Genomic DNA, 14,159 nt, shown 5'->3' on the forward strand with positions numbered 1-14,159 from the left:
GGAGCGGAGCCGAGCGCGTGTGAGACGGAGGAGCGGAGCCGAGCGCGTGTGAGACGGAGGAGCGGAGCCGAGTGTGTGTGAGACGGAGGAGCGGAGCCGAGCGTGTGAGACGGAGGAGCGGAGCCGAGTGTGTGCAAAACAGAGGAGCGGAGCCGAGCGTGTGCAAAACAGAGGAGCGGAGCCGAGCGTGTGTGAGACGGAGGAGCAGAGCAGAGCATGTGTAAGACGGAGAAGCGGAGCCGAGTGTGTGTGAGACGGAGGAGCGGAGTCGAGCGTGTGTGCGAGGCGGGGAAGTCGAGCAGAGTGTGTAATGTACACGGAGACCATATTATTATTTTTGGTGCCGTCCAGGATGTTGTAGACATGAGAATGGTTTAACCCTTTAACTGCCTGCCCTTTTTTTACTCTCCTGGAGCCATAACCTTTGTACGCTCCCAGTGACTTACGAGGGTTTGTGTGTTTTACTACTTTTAGAACATCTAGCGTCTGATATTTATATTTTTGCGGGTGTCTAAGGGCTTCTTTTTATTTTTTACAGGAAAAGCTGTAGTTTTTTCTGCTGCTATTTTTGGATAAACGCAACTTTTTGGTGACGTTTTTTCTAATTTTTTTTCATTATCAGTTTTCTCGAGATGTAATCTCCACACATAATGCTGAATACTACAGAACACGTGAAGCAGGAAATAATCTATACCAGCATATAATGCAGGTGACGAGCACAGTTCTACTTTAACCGGGGTTTGTATGGAGGGGACCCGGGGGTCGATCCCGCTACATACAATGCGGGTGCCGACTTTTTTTTCCCAGCTGACACCTACCAGCAGCAATTGTGATCAGTGAGAAAGCTGAACGGAGCTGTTAACCCTGTAAATGCCGCTGCTAGTCACATGATCTGGTCAGCAGCAACCAGTAAGCACAGAGTCTGTGAAGCAATTTTAGGAAGTGGGAAAGCCCCTTTAAGGGGTTAAACATTAGATAAGCTTTTCCATAGCATATTACTATATTATGGCTCATCCCCAGCCAGAGCTCGAATAGCTACATTATGGCTGAGGGAGATCCCATCCAAAGCAACAGTGGGAAAGAACAAACTCCAGACGATATGTGACATGCAGAACCATAGGAGAAGAAAGTAAAAAAGAACCGAAAAAGAAGAGAAAAAAAAAGTGGGGAGGGGGGGGGGGGATGATTAGAGGAAGACTAATTAACACGGCACTACACTGTTCTCATGTGATGATGATCTAATGTAAAAGTGAGAGGGGAATATATACATTTGTAGGTAGAAAATGCGAAAAAATATATATATACACATATATATCGGTATGTGTCTTTCTTTTTATATGTATACTAATTCTATTTTTCTATACATACTAATTCTAGGCTAAAATGACAAAAACTTAATATGTCGCCTTATATCAGATATTCCAAGGCCTTGCAAAATGTATCTTGAAAACCGCAAGGAAGACCCGGATACGTAGGCCGCGTGCTTGGCTATTTTCCCAGTATCTAGATAATGACTGTTTAACTACGTATATAACTATAACTGTCTCAGGTGGAAATGCGGACATCACATATATGGTTATGCGGTGGATTTGAGCCAATGAGACCATTACACATTTCTAGTGATGTGACCAAAGGGTATAAGACCCCATGTAATCTGTAATAAAGTGCGCAGTTATTTCCCCGTGTGAGGAACTATACCAGACCTCCGTGTGTGGTGTTTCTTCTTTACCACTACTGCATGGTCCATGACTTCTGCGAGGGGAACAAGATTACGGTTCTGGACTACCCCCTAGTGGTCCTCACCCCTGAGGACATCTAGAGTATATGTACACAAGTTCAACCCAAGCACTTAATCTCTGGCCTGTCAGATCCAGCCCTTTTCATGCCTCATAGCATCTTTTTCCAATGTTGTACTACTTTGAACCCGGCTACTCTTCTTCCAATTGAGTATCCTGGTTCAAAGGGGGGAGGGGAAGGCATAGGTGATGTAGGTATTGCAGATCAGCTATTTTTAAATCTTTTGGAACAAGATTCTGATCTATGTGAAATAGAATATCAGCGTGATTATCTAGCATTGATGCAATAAGAAAATTTAAGTTTTAAAAAGTTACTGAAACCCCTTGTTAATGTATATTTTGAGCTTTTTGTAGATGGTCCCAGGGTGAAGATTGGCGACTCCACACCGGATATGCAGTGGTCACACAACAAGATGTCCTAAAAGCAGAATGCCTCTGCATGTCTCAGCACAAGAAGCAGAACTGAAGGCCCTCACTGAGGCGTGTAGAGTGCAGAAGGTAAGACGGCAAACATTTACACTGATTCCCGGTATGCATTTGGCATAGCTCATGATTATGACCCAGTATGGAAGGCCAAACAGTTTATTACCTCAGCAGGACAGCCAATTAAGAATGGTGCAGCGGTGCAGAGTCTCATGGAGGCCCTACTTCTACTTGACAAAGTGGAGAGTTCACACCAATTCCTACAGCGGAGAAGCAAGAGGCAACACCCTCGCAGACCACACAGCAAAGGCAGCGGCCCTCAAGCCGTGGAAGAAAAGAAGACATTGACAAAAACTTTCGACATTGACAAAACTTTGAACATTGATGAAAACTTTGGACTTTGATATGCTAAGGACATTACAGCTACAAGCCAGCAAGGAAGAAAAGGAAAAAATGGACTAAAAATGGGAGCAACAGAACAGGTTGGCGTATGGCGAACAGTCAACAGAACTTGCCTACCACGGTCTCTGTGCCCCATGATGGCCCAGCTAATGTACGGAAAGACACACCTATCAAAGCAGCAATGATGTCGGCGCTTGAACGAGGACGGGTGGCTGCTGGGTTCTCTGTAGCTGCTGCATCATTTGTCCAATCTTGTATGATCTATGCCGTAGGCAACAGGGCAGAAGTAAAATTTGCCACATAACACTTGCCGGGGCCACTCTACCCATTTCAGGGATTGCAAATTGACTACATTCAGCTCCCACTTGTTGGGAAGTATGAATATGTGCTTGTTGTTGTTGATGTCTTTCCAGGTTGGAAGCCTACCCTGTTGCCAAAGCAAATAAGCGGGTAACCACACAGAAGTTCATGAATGAGGTAATCTGCAGATACGGGGTACCGGAAGTGATTGAGTCAAACAAAGGTACACACTTCACAGGTGAAATAATGCAACACATCAATTCTGTTTTTGGTATATCCCAGGCCTTATACACACCCTACCATCCACGAAGTAGGGGGAAACTAGAAAGCATGAACGGTACCCAGAAATTTAAGGTACAAAAGGCAATGGAGGAAACGGGCAAATCTTGGATTGAGTGCCTTCCAATAGTTCTTTCTCAGGAGGGTACATACCACAGTAGCTGAATTGGGGAATTATTCTCTTGTTAATTTTGTCATAGGCCTCTTCAAGGAATTGTCAGTAACGCATTCTGCAGTCTCTGCTTGTCGTCCAGGTCCTACAGACGAGTGTCATGATCTAAAACCAGGTGACCGGGTCTATGTGAAAAAGTTTGAGAAAGAAACCCTGTTTGAAGGTCCCTACCAGATGTTGCTCACCACCCCAACTGCAGTCAAACTCGAAGGAAGGCCCACTTGGATCCACGCTTCGCACTGCAAAAAGGCCCTTGGTCCCGGAGCACAGAACTCATGATCCTGCATATCCTTTACATGCTATGGGCAGGGTGGGGGACCTGGGCAGAAATTGCCGTCACACGTTCCTGATAACACCGGACCTACAGGTAAAAAGTGACTGTCGTTATAAAAAATTAACTAGTCTATCAGAAGAACTTAAAAGGAATTCAGGAGTTACAGATCCCTGGGACCAATATTTTTCATGGCTGAAAGGATGGCAGAAAATCCTGATTCAAATGGGTATAATCCTGGGCATCGTCTTGCTAGTTCTACTGATTTCCTGTGCTTGTATTATCCCTTTGATCAAAAAGAGTGTGAGTAAGGGACTGGACAATGTGACACCGACATTTCCTTTGTTTGAAAAAGAGGAAGAGCCAGTCCCGATAATGCCAACTACAGTACACTACCAAAAGAATGGAGAGATGGACTAGTACTACACCTGCCTCGGTCTCGTAAGATGGATTGTCAGTGGAATTCCCATTTGCCCAGGGATAGTGCAGAAGACCATAGGTTCCAGCGAGGGCGCACTCTGCGCGGTGTTAACTTGTACAGATAGAAGGTATGGATGCCCGGAAAATGAGCCCAGGGAATCCATGGCCTCCTTCTGAGGTGAGGTAGGGATCCCCCCCTTCCAGGAGTAGGGCCTTACAGGCAGTGGGGAAACCCTGATGCAAGGGCGAGGCGACCGAGGAAGAGTGCAAGGCCTGGTGCTTGATCTCCATATTAAGTTTTTAGGCGTTTTTGAGAGGGAAATATATACATTTGTAGGTAGCAAATATGAAAAAAAAATATATATATATCGGTATGTGTCTTTCTTTTTATATGTATACTAATTCTATTTTTCTATACATACTAATTCTAGGCTAAAATGACAAAAACTTAATATGTCGCCTTATATCAGATATTCCAAGGCTTTGCAAGGCGAAGACAAAATGTATCTTGAAAACCGCAAGGAAGAACCGGATACGAAGGCAGCGTGCTTGGCTATTTTCCCAGTATCTAGATAACGACTGTTTAACTACGTATATAACTATCACTGTCTCAGGCGGAATTGCGGACTTCACATATATGGTTATGCGGTGGATTTGAGCTAATGAGACCATTACACATTCCTAGTGATGTGACCAAAGAGTATAAGATTCCATGTAATCTGTAATAAAGTGCGCAGTTATGTCCCCGTGTGGGGAACTATACCAGACCTCCGTGTGTGGTGTTTCTTCTTTACCGCCGGCAGCGGGGCATTGGGGTGGGCCTGATTGGTGCTGTACGCAGAGAATTTCCCTGACAATAGGAATCACCATTCAGGACCCTGAAGCTTCTGTCTCCAGCCAGAGGGGAAAGTCATCTCCACTTGTGAATGTGATCCCACAGAGCCAGTCACACATACTGTGATTGTCCGAAATATACTTTCCATTGTCATTAGAGGCATTGTACCAGAACGCCATGTTATCCCCTATCCATAGGTTAGGGAATAATGCCCTGATCGGTGGGGGAATCACTATTCACACCCCGGCTGATTTCAAGAAGGGAGGTATCATGTCCCCTGTTATCCTCACTGTGGGTTTACTGCACCCACGACAATGAGGGGGAGACTGAAAGGGGCACAAGGCGTTCAAGTGCACCTGCACTCTGTTCACTTTAAATGGGACATCAGAGTACCAAAGCAGCGCCCCCGATTGGTTATTTCCATAACTCACATTGCAATAAATGGTGTGTGGACTGCGCGTGCTTAGCCAGTACTCTACATAGGGTGATGTCACTGCGGGGGGACGTGGGGGTAGAATAGACTCCCATAGTGACAGGAGAGCCAAAACACAAAACTCCTGTTTTCCCAATCAGAGACTATGCTCTCCTGACTGTGTGGATAGGGGATACCTTGATATTCTGGTACAACCTCTTAAAACCCCCTGAGGATGCAGGGTGTACAATTATGGATGGGGATCACAGTGTGATCCTGCTCCATACAACATGGGTGTCGGTTGTTTCTTATAGCAGACGCCCACCCACAACAGCTCCGATAAGCCGTGCCGTTCATGGCCGCTATTAACCTTTTAAATGCCCTGAACAATATTTGGAGGTCCCACACTAGTAGTAGTTTTGTTTGGAGTCTTAAAGGGGTTGTCCAAATTAACAGATTTTATTAAAAGTGCATCCCAGTTTGGAAAAAGTAAAAAAACAACAAAAAAAGCTTATACTCACCTCTCCCTGTAGTCCCCCACCACAGCTGAGTCTCTCCCATGATATGTTCTTCACAGGCTGCTGTAGCCAAAGACAGAGCTCAGCGAGTGATAACTGAGTTACCTCATTGGCTGCAGCAGCCTGTTTATGTTCCGTCACGAGCTGCTGCACTCTGTAAAGAGCACAGCCACAGCACGGTATTATTTTTACTTGCTTCCCATGGGGAACCAGTTTTTGCAAAGAGCTGAACTTGAAAATTCCCTTTACTGATATGTCAATTTATACTGTGGGGACGTAGGTAAGCTGCACAGAGTACATTGTGGATTAATAATATTTTGACGGGAGAGAGAGTGAATAGGAAAAAAGAGTAATTCTGTCATTGTTGTGCTGGTTTGGTTTTAACTACTGCATGGTATAAAGGGCACGTTAGCTTTATTTAAAGGGGCAGTATGAGTACAGTGATACAAAGTTTATATAGTTTCTTTTGTTTTTTAAATATTACACAATAGAAGTAGCCCCACGGCATACAGGGGGAGTCCTGACTCACTGTGTGTCTAGGGCCCAAAAATGGCACTGATGATGAAGAGGTCTGCCTCCTAATAAGCTAAATAGGTAGTGGGAGGAGCCAGCACTTTTCTTGTTGCTTAATCTCCGCCTCCAAGTGGCAGTAGCTATACCCAAGGTCTTCAGCTGTGTCTCACAATAAAATGGATGAGAAACATTTTTCAAATTTATTTATCACACAAAAGTACTTGAAGATACAATCGGTTAGATAAAACACTGCACTACAGTAAGGCCTATTACTGTCAGTGAAACAACTGCCGACCCTAGGCCACTGAACATGGCAGACCAGGAGGCCATTATAAAGCCTCTGGGTGCCAGAGGAACCATCAGCACACAATGATTTCATTATGGGGGTACCGTTGGGGTGAAGGAGTCAGCCCAATACCTCACTAAACCCTCTAGATGCAGTTGTCTCCATTGACAGCAGTATCTATAGGCTTGTACAGCTGGGCCTGGAGCGAAGCTCAATCCTAGCAGCTAATGAGGAATCTTGCCTATCAGTACAAGTGCTGGGAAGGAAGGAATGTTGGAATTTTTTGTTGTTGAACTATTTATCGATCAAAAAGAATGGCAAGAAAATCTAACAGTAAGTGACTTCTTCCCTGAGGAGTAAATTGAAAAATGTGATTTTGCGGGTGAAACATTTCTCAAATTCAAAACATTAATATGGCCTCCCTCCTGTGTGAACATATTGATGTTCAACGAGAGTTGACTTCCTAGTAAAACATTTCCCACATTCTGAACAGAAATATGGCTTCTCCCCCGTGTGAATTCTATGATGTTTAATAAGATCTGCTTTCTGGCTAAAACATTTCCCACATTCTGAACATGGATATGGCTTCTCCCCTGTGTGAATTCTATGATGTCTAACGAGGCATGATTTCTGGGTAAAACATTTCCCACATTCAGAACATGCATATGGTTTCACCCCTGTGTGATATTTCTGATGTCCAACAAGTTCTGATTTAAAATTAAAACATTTCCCACACTCTGAACATGGAAATGACTTCTCCTTCGTGTGATTTTTCTGATGTTTAAGGAGATTTGAATTTTGTGTAAAACATTTCCCGCATTCTGGACATGAAAATGACTTCTCCCCTGTGTGAGTTTTCCCATGTCTAACAAGATTTGATTTCTGGGGAAAACGTTTCCCACATTCTGAACATGAATAAGGCTTCTCCCCTGTGTCAACTTCTTCATGTTCAGCATCTCTTCTGTAAATATTGTGTTGCATTCTGGTCTGTGATGAATCAGAAGACGGAACCTGTTTAGAGGGATCAGATGATATATCTTTGCTGTGAAGAGCTGAGGATATATCTGGGATAATGGCAGGCTCTTCGTATGTATCTTGTATGATACCATGTTCTTCCGCTCTATAATCTGTTGATATCAGCTGTCCCTCTGGTCTCCTGGCGTGGTTATCTGAAATCAATAAAATGTATTTAAATATTTTTGAATATATGATTACAATTCTATTTATTTTATTACATTTCTATATTAAATATTCAAACAAATTTATACAAAATGTTTTGTAAGTATCTTTAATGCTACATCATCGTATACCGTTCTTAACAAGTGCGTTAAATAAAATGAACTAAAAAAAACATTCAGACAAATTCAATTATTCAAATGATTTTCCATTAATAGCAGGCGCAATATTTCATGGAGCACCTAATCTGACAACCATCCTAATGAACCAATCATTTTAGACAAGCTTTATTGTATTTTTCATCTCCATTGAAACCAAGGACTTCCACATTGTAGGACATGTACTGCGCCGATGCGGTGACGGTAATTTCCTACATCCAGCTTGTAAGGTTACAGAGTGCAGGAGCCGTACGAGCCGTGGATAAGAGCTGCTGATATCCCCTGCTGTAAACTGCCCTGTACTGCAACTACAGTCTGCTGATCATGTGCTGCTGACCGGGGAATAAAGACACTTTTAGAAGCCCGGCACCGCCATTATCAGTGGGCACACATGTTTGTAGCCAGTCACTAACCCAGCTGACTGTTACTTGTACCAAGATGTGGGAAGTCCCTACTGAGCATGAGCAGTAACTCTGGTTTTAGAGCAACAGTGGAGAGGAAACACGATACGGGCTCATTCACACGGCTGTATGCGCAGCATATTCCCAGATAGAATTACACATTAAAATACACACATGTGAATAAACCCATTCAAACCAATAGATCATTTTAACTCCATTTCACATGTGTAATACAGAGGATGAACGCGCCCTGATGGTAACTGCGCACGTGCAAAGCCACTAATGGAGGATGGAGTGACAAATAAATGATGTTGCCCAGGGTGGACGTAACCTACAACAATCCGAATAATTAAAAAAGGAGAGACATGGAGTACTTTGTACAATACTGCTCCTTTCTTTATAGTACATGGGGTCTCAGCCGGGAGCAGACGCGATGTGAGGAGAAGCTGAATGCAGCATGGGGATGACTTCTTACACGGCGCCTGCGGCCGGACTAAAATACTAGAGGAAATAATATAATTATCACCATGTGATCCAGGATTAATAGAAAACTATAATGACGACTGATCTGTACCGATTGCAGAGTGCAGGAACATAGTGATCTGTTAGCCACAGGATTAGGATCGGCATATGACCCTTTGTGCGAGGACAACAGGAGGAGCACCGGCAGAGCTGCACACAACGACCTCCAGCAGACTAATGACCTAACTGTCAGGAACCTTGAGGGCCCGACATCCTATATTGGGACCGATGCTAACATCCCAGCACAATGTAGCTCAATTGGCATTTGCCAGAGACACCAGAATTAGCACCCCGTTCTCTTCACAGATAAGAGCAGCTTCACAATGAGCACATGTGACAGACATGAAAGAGTCTGCATAGGATGGAGATCATCCAGATCTGATGTGTGATATAAATGTTCACTCGCTTTTTTGAGCAACATATGTTGAAAAATTGCTTTTACATACAAAATATTTTTAATAGACGTTACACTTTATTATGTATTTTGGCTGAATAAGGGAATATACAGCTGAAAACCCCGACAACACAGACTCTTCTCTACATGCAGTCTCACCTGGGGGGTCATCTGTAGGAATCTCCTTCTTACACGGCTGATCCCCCCTCACATGTGGAAGAAGAGGACGGGGACATCTCTCCGCTGCTGTTCTTTTACTGGATGTACCTGCAGAAAACACAGACAGCCACTGAATTCATTCTCTACATACAAATAATAAAGGCCGTGTGGATTTAGTCCTGTCTATTACCTGGTGATGGGGGGGGCTGGTGGTCCTCCATCATGACGTCCTTGTACAGATCCTTGTGTCCTTCCAAATACTCCCACTCCTCCATGGAGAAATAGAGAGTGACGTCCTGACACCTTATAGGAACCTGACAACACAATGATACCGTCATCACCCAGACACGTTATACCGCTATAGCGTTACTGTATTATGTCCCAGCATTCCCAGCAGCGTCACCTCTCCAGTCAGCAGCTCAATCATCTTGTTGGTGAGCTGCAGGATCTTCTGCTCATTGATCTCCTCCAGTATCAGGGGGTGAGGTGGAGGCCCTGTGATTGGGCTCAGGGGTCTTCCCCATCCATCAGATACCGGGGCCTGACAGCCATCACTAGAAGTCTTCTTCACTACCGTGTAATCCTGTTTATGGGGAGATACATCCATAAATATCCCTGCAGACATTTCTAGAGTCCTCCCAGTCTGGTCCGGCAGTTATGTCAGCTCTTCACATCTGTGTTCATTAATTTCTTTGTTCTACTCATCGAGAGTCGGATCTATTATATGGCCAACATCAGCAGCACCCAAGAGCCCCATTGCCTTATAATAGATCTGTTGGGTATCTGTCATTTTACCAGCAAAACAGCCCAGCCGGCTCTATTATTTTCCAGCATTTATGACCTAATCTGCAGTAAATCCTCTGCCGTAGATGTGACCAGAGACTGACAGAGATAAGAATGATGGAACGTGACGTCATCCCCAGAATCTCTCACCTCTCCTGTAAGCTGGAAGAGTATCTCTAGGGTGAGGGTGAATATACTCTCCGCCATCTTGTCCCGGTTCCTCTCCATCCTTGTCGGGTCAATCAGGATAATTATCTGATATAGAAGATATCAGCCGAGGATCCTGAATCAAAAGAATACAAGACAATGTAAAATTATGCTAAATCCTGTAATAATACAATTACTTTGTAGGAGCAAGTTGGGTGTTTGGAGGTCTACTCACAGCCGGGGTCCTACTGTAACGGCTGAGAGTAGAGAAACCTCCATTCCCGACTGTTTATTGTTTTCTATGTAACAATCAATAACAATTAAGCAACGGATAAGAGGGAGAGGGGTGTCACCCATTAGAATTACATGATATGATCATGATGATGGGTTACCATGGCAGCAGGCGGCCTGACAAAAGCCTCTGTATCTGCCAGATATCTCAGCCTATCAAATCCCACCTCTGGCAGAGTCTAATAGGCTGACAGCATATGCATAGTATACTGCATTATAGAAATGATGCAGTGTACTATTTTAGCAATTAGCTAAACGCAACTTTAAGTCCGCCTTGAGAAATAAAAACATAATGTTCAGGAACGTTCAATAACAGTTTAGTGAAAAAAATTCAATCTAAAATAAAAAAAAAATATGCCACAAATTGGTGCCATCAAAAAATACAACTTGTACTTCAAAAAATAAGGCCTCATATGGCTAGGTCGACGAAAATAGAAAAAAAGCTATGGCACTTTTAACATGAACAACACAGCTTGGTCCTTAACCCCCGCCAGCAGTTTGGGACGACCTCTGTTCGCTCTGCAGGAAGAGGACTTTACACTTTTGGACAAATATAGTTTGTTCCGTTTCTAATGGCTATAGCTCCGGTTCTATCAGGGCAATCAACATGTTTTTGATGTCATTGGGAAGCTAATGTAATTGGCTTTAAAGTGACACCATATATAGTCTGTGGGCCTTATACAAGGGTTTTATTATTGAAAAGATAAAAAGAACAACAAATCTCCACAAATTTGGTATTGCCCCATCCATAACAACCGTATTGCAAAATATTACATTATTTCTTCCACATTTTTTCCACAGTGCTTTCCAGAAATTTTTATATATTACCCCCCTACCAAGCTGGGTACTAATTTTACCGACCTCAGAAGGATACAAGGCCGAGTCAATGATGAACCAGGTAGGTCGTGAGCGAGAGCTTAGGACTGCATTTCTGCTGCTTAGCACTCTAATTACAAGACACACTACAACAGGCCCTTCTGGAGGACTCCCTCTCATTTTTTAATGATGCTGCTATTATATTACTATTAAACTCTGTAAAGATCTCACTGATTGGAACCACAGTCATCCAATCATATTAATCAATGTTGCCTACAAAATCCTAACTAAAGCCTTCATCACTAGATATTTGATTGAGTCGAGGAGGTCTGTCATGTTTGCGTAAGTCTCTATCATGTGAACTGCATGACCAACTGGAATAGAAGGAAGATGGTTGCCTTTGTGAAGTAATACAGATTTCAAACTAAGCTTGGAGGAGTCTATGAACGGCCTCCATTCAGTTGGATCATGGTTCAAATTCAAAGATTTCATCAAACCATTAACGTCGCAACAAACAACCAGATTGTTTTTCTTCTCAAGAAAAGGGAGCAGATCCCTCTGACGTTCTCTGTACTGTGAGACCCTGACATCACGTTGGAGAAAGTTCCATGGATGTAGTCTTGACCCTAGAAGTTCCGCCTTCTCCTTTGATAAGTCAAGGTCTCGAATAAGATCACGCAATTCCACTTGACTCAGTCTGTGCGGTGTATCATCTTTTACCTCAAAGTCAGGGTCATGGGATGTGGAAGGCTTGTTGGGTTCTTCTTTTTCCACACTTTCTTCATTTTCCACTACTAGCTCATAATGTTGGCGTGGAGTAGGAACTGGTAAACTATCTGAATGTGGAATAGGTCGAATAGCAGATGGAAGATTCAAGTATTGAACTGTTCCTGTTTTCTTCATTGACAATACTGCCTTTATAGGCGAAGTCAAGCAGAAATAGCCGTCATCTGTATGGTTAGTAGGCTCCGCAAAATCCATTGATAGTTTTTGATTTTTCAGCCATCCTCGTAGTTTAACTGAACAAGAGTTGTAACATATATGTGGAGCCCATGACTTATCCTGGTCACCTACCTTCATTCCAAAATAATGATGATAGGCAGCCTTCACAAGAGGCATCAGATTGCGTTTTTGTGACAAAAATATTATTTCACCACAAATGTAACTAAAATTATTCACTAAATTTACACATTTTTGTGGCATTTTGATACAGCAAATTTTGCACTTCAAAAGCGCTCCAAAACCAGAAATTCTGAAAAAAAGAAATACAGAAACAATATGAAACTCAATCATAGCAACATTTATTATGTTTAGAATCTACAAACATATGGAGAATGTTGTGTTATGTCAGTTGAGAGGTCTGACAACTACCCCCCCCCCCAAAAAAAAAGAAATTCCAACAAAATAAAAATGTAAACTCTAAAACATGACATGCCTCCAAAGCAAGAGCTAATCAGTCATTTTTATGGTGATTTTTGAATTCAGCAGATGGAAATACGTAACAATACGCTAATTTTGAGCCCGAAACAAAATCACCGTTGGGCAGTGTTATTTACTGGCTCTTAAAGCTAAAATCAGTTATGTTATCAGGGGTTAAAAAAGCGATTAAGTTGTGAGTCAAATATATTTACGAAACATAAATTTTAAATCTACAATAAAAAAGTGACATTTTCAGGAGGGTTTTTCAATTTTAATATGACTGTTGGTGGGAGGGGGTTAAGGCTGCAAAATAGGCCTGTCACTAAAGAGTTAAAGGGGTTTACTGGGAAAAAAACATTATAAAGACTTAAAATTATTTTTTTTTCGTGTCCTGAAAAACCCCATTTATGTGTTGACCTTCTAGTCTCACTTTATGCAGGTTGGATCATTAGGTGAATAGTTTATCAAGGCCGTTCCTCCATGTTTGGGGCCACAGCATGTCACATCTCCTCTACAGCAGATCAGGGGCCACAACGGTGATGTCAGTATAAAGCAGTAAATCTAGAGGTCAGACAGCGACTTCCCAAGTCCTCTCACCTGGCATCACAAGAGTTAATAAATACGGATCATCTTGGAGCTTCAACAATAAAGAGAAATCAAGGTGTGACACCAACTGTCTGTATAGACTCCACATGTAACACATGCAGATTCTGCTGCAGATTAGTCACGATTAGTCACAGACTTTGTAGTACAATCAATAGAAAATCCTTCCTGCATGGTTGCGTCTTTATTGGGATTGTCCAGGTTTAGAGAAACATGGCTGCTTCCCTCCAATAACAGAGCCGCGCCGCCCGCGGGTTGTGTCTGCTATTGTGGCTCAGGTCTATTGCAGTGAATGAAACACAAGTGCAATACCAAACACCATGAAGACTCAATGGGGGCAGCAGCAGATGTCAGCACTCCAAGCAGTAGCCCTTCTTATTGAGCCATCAGCCCTTTGGATAGCTCCCCTGCATACCTGTTGTAACATGGTAACATAGTATGTGAGGCTGAAGGGAGACAATGTCCATATAGTTTAGCCTGTTTCCACCCCCCTTGTTGATCCCAAGGAAGGCAAAAAAAAACAACAAATGAGGCAGAAGACAATTTAGCCCACTGGGGGAAAAAATCCCTTCCCGACTCCATAATGGAAGTCAGAATAATCCCTGAATCGACGTTTTGAAAATTCCTTCCTGACTCAAAGACCCGGATTACCAACCCCATTGG

General features: G+C 43.0%; 1 protein-coding gene across 1 annotated transcript in view; it reads right to left on the reverse strand.

Annotated features, from left to right (window-relative positions):
• LOC136626750 (uncharacterized) overlaps positions 1 to 14,159 on the reverse strand; it is a 169,810-nt gene that overhangs the window by 69,382 nt on the left and 86,269 nt on the right. The window contains exons 5-9 of the mRNA XM_066601756.1: positions 11,763 to 12,726; positions 9,628 to 9,751; positions 9,438 to 9,545; positions 7,046 to 7,796; positions 2,987 to 3,048 (exon numbers count right to left, since the gene is read on the reverse strand). Of these exons, the coding sequence (XP_066457853.1) occupies positions 2,987 to 3,048; positions 7,046 to 7,796; positions 9,438 to 9,545; positions 9,628 to 9,751; positions 11,763 to 12,726 (2,009 nt within the window). The remainder of the gene's footprint in view (positions 1 to 2,986; positions 3,049 to 7,045; positions 7,797 to 9,437; positions 9,546 to 9,627; positions 9,752 to 11,762; positions 12,727 to 14,159) is intronic.

Source organism: Eleutherodactylus coqui, chromosome 4 (genome assembly GCF_035609145.1).
Source record: "Eleutherodactylus coqui strain aEleCoq1 chromosome 4, aEleCoq1.hap1, whole genome shotgun sequence".
Classification (NCBI taxonomy): Eukaryota; Metazoa; Chordata; class Amphibia; order Anura; family Eleutherodactylidae; genus Eleutherodactylus; species Eleutherodactylus coqui.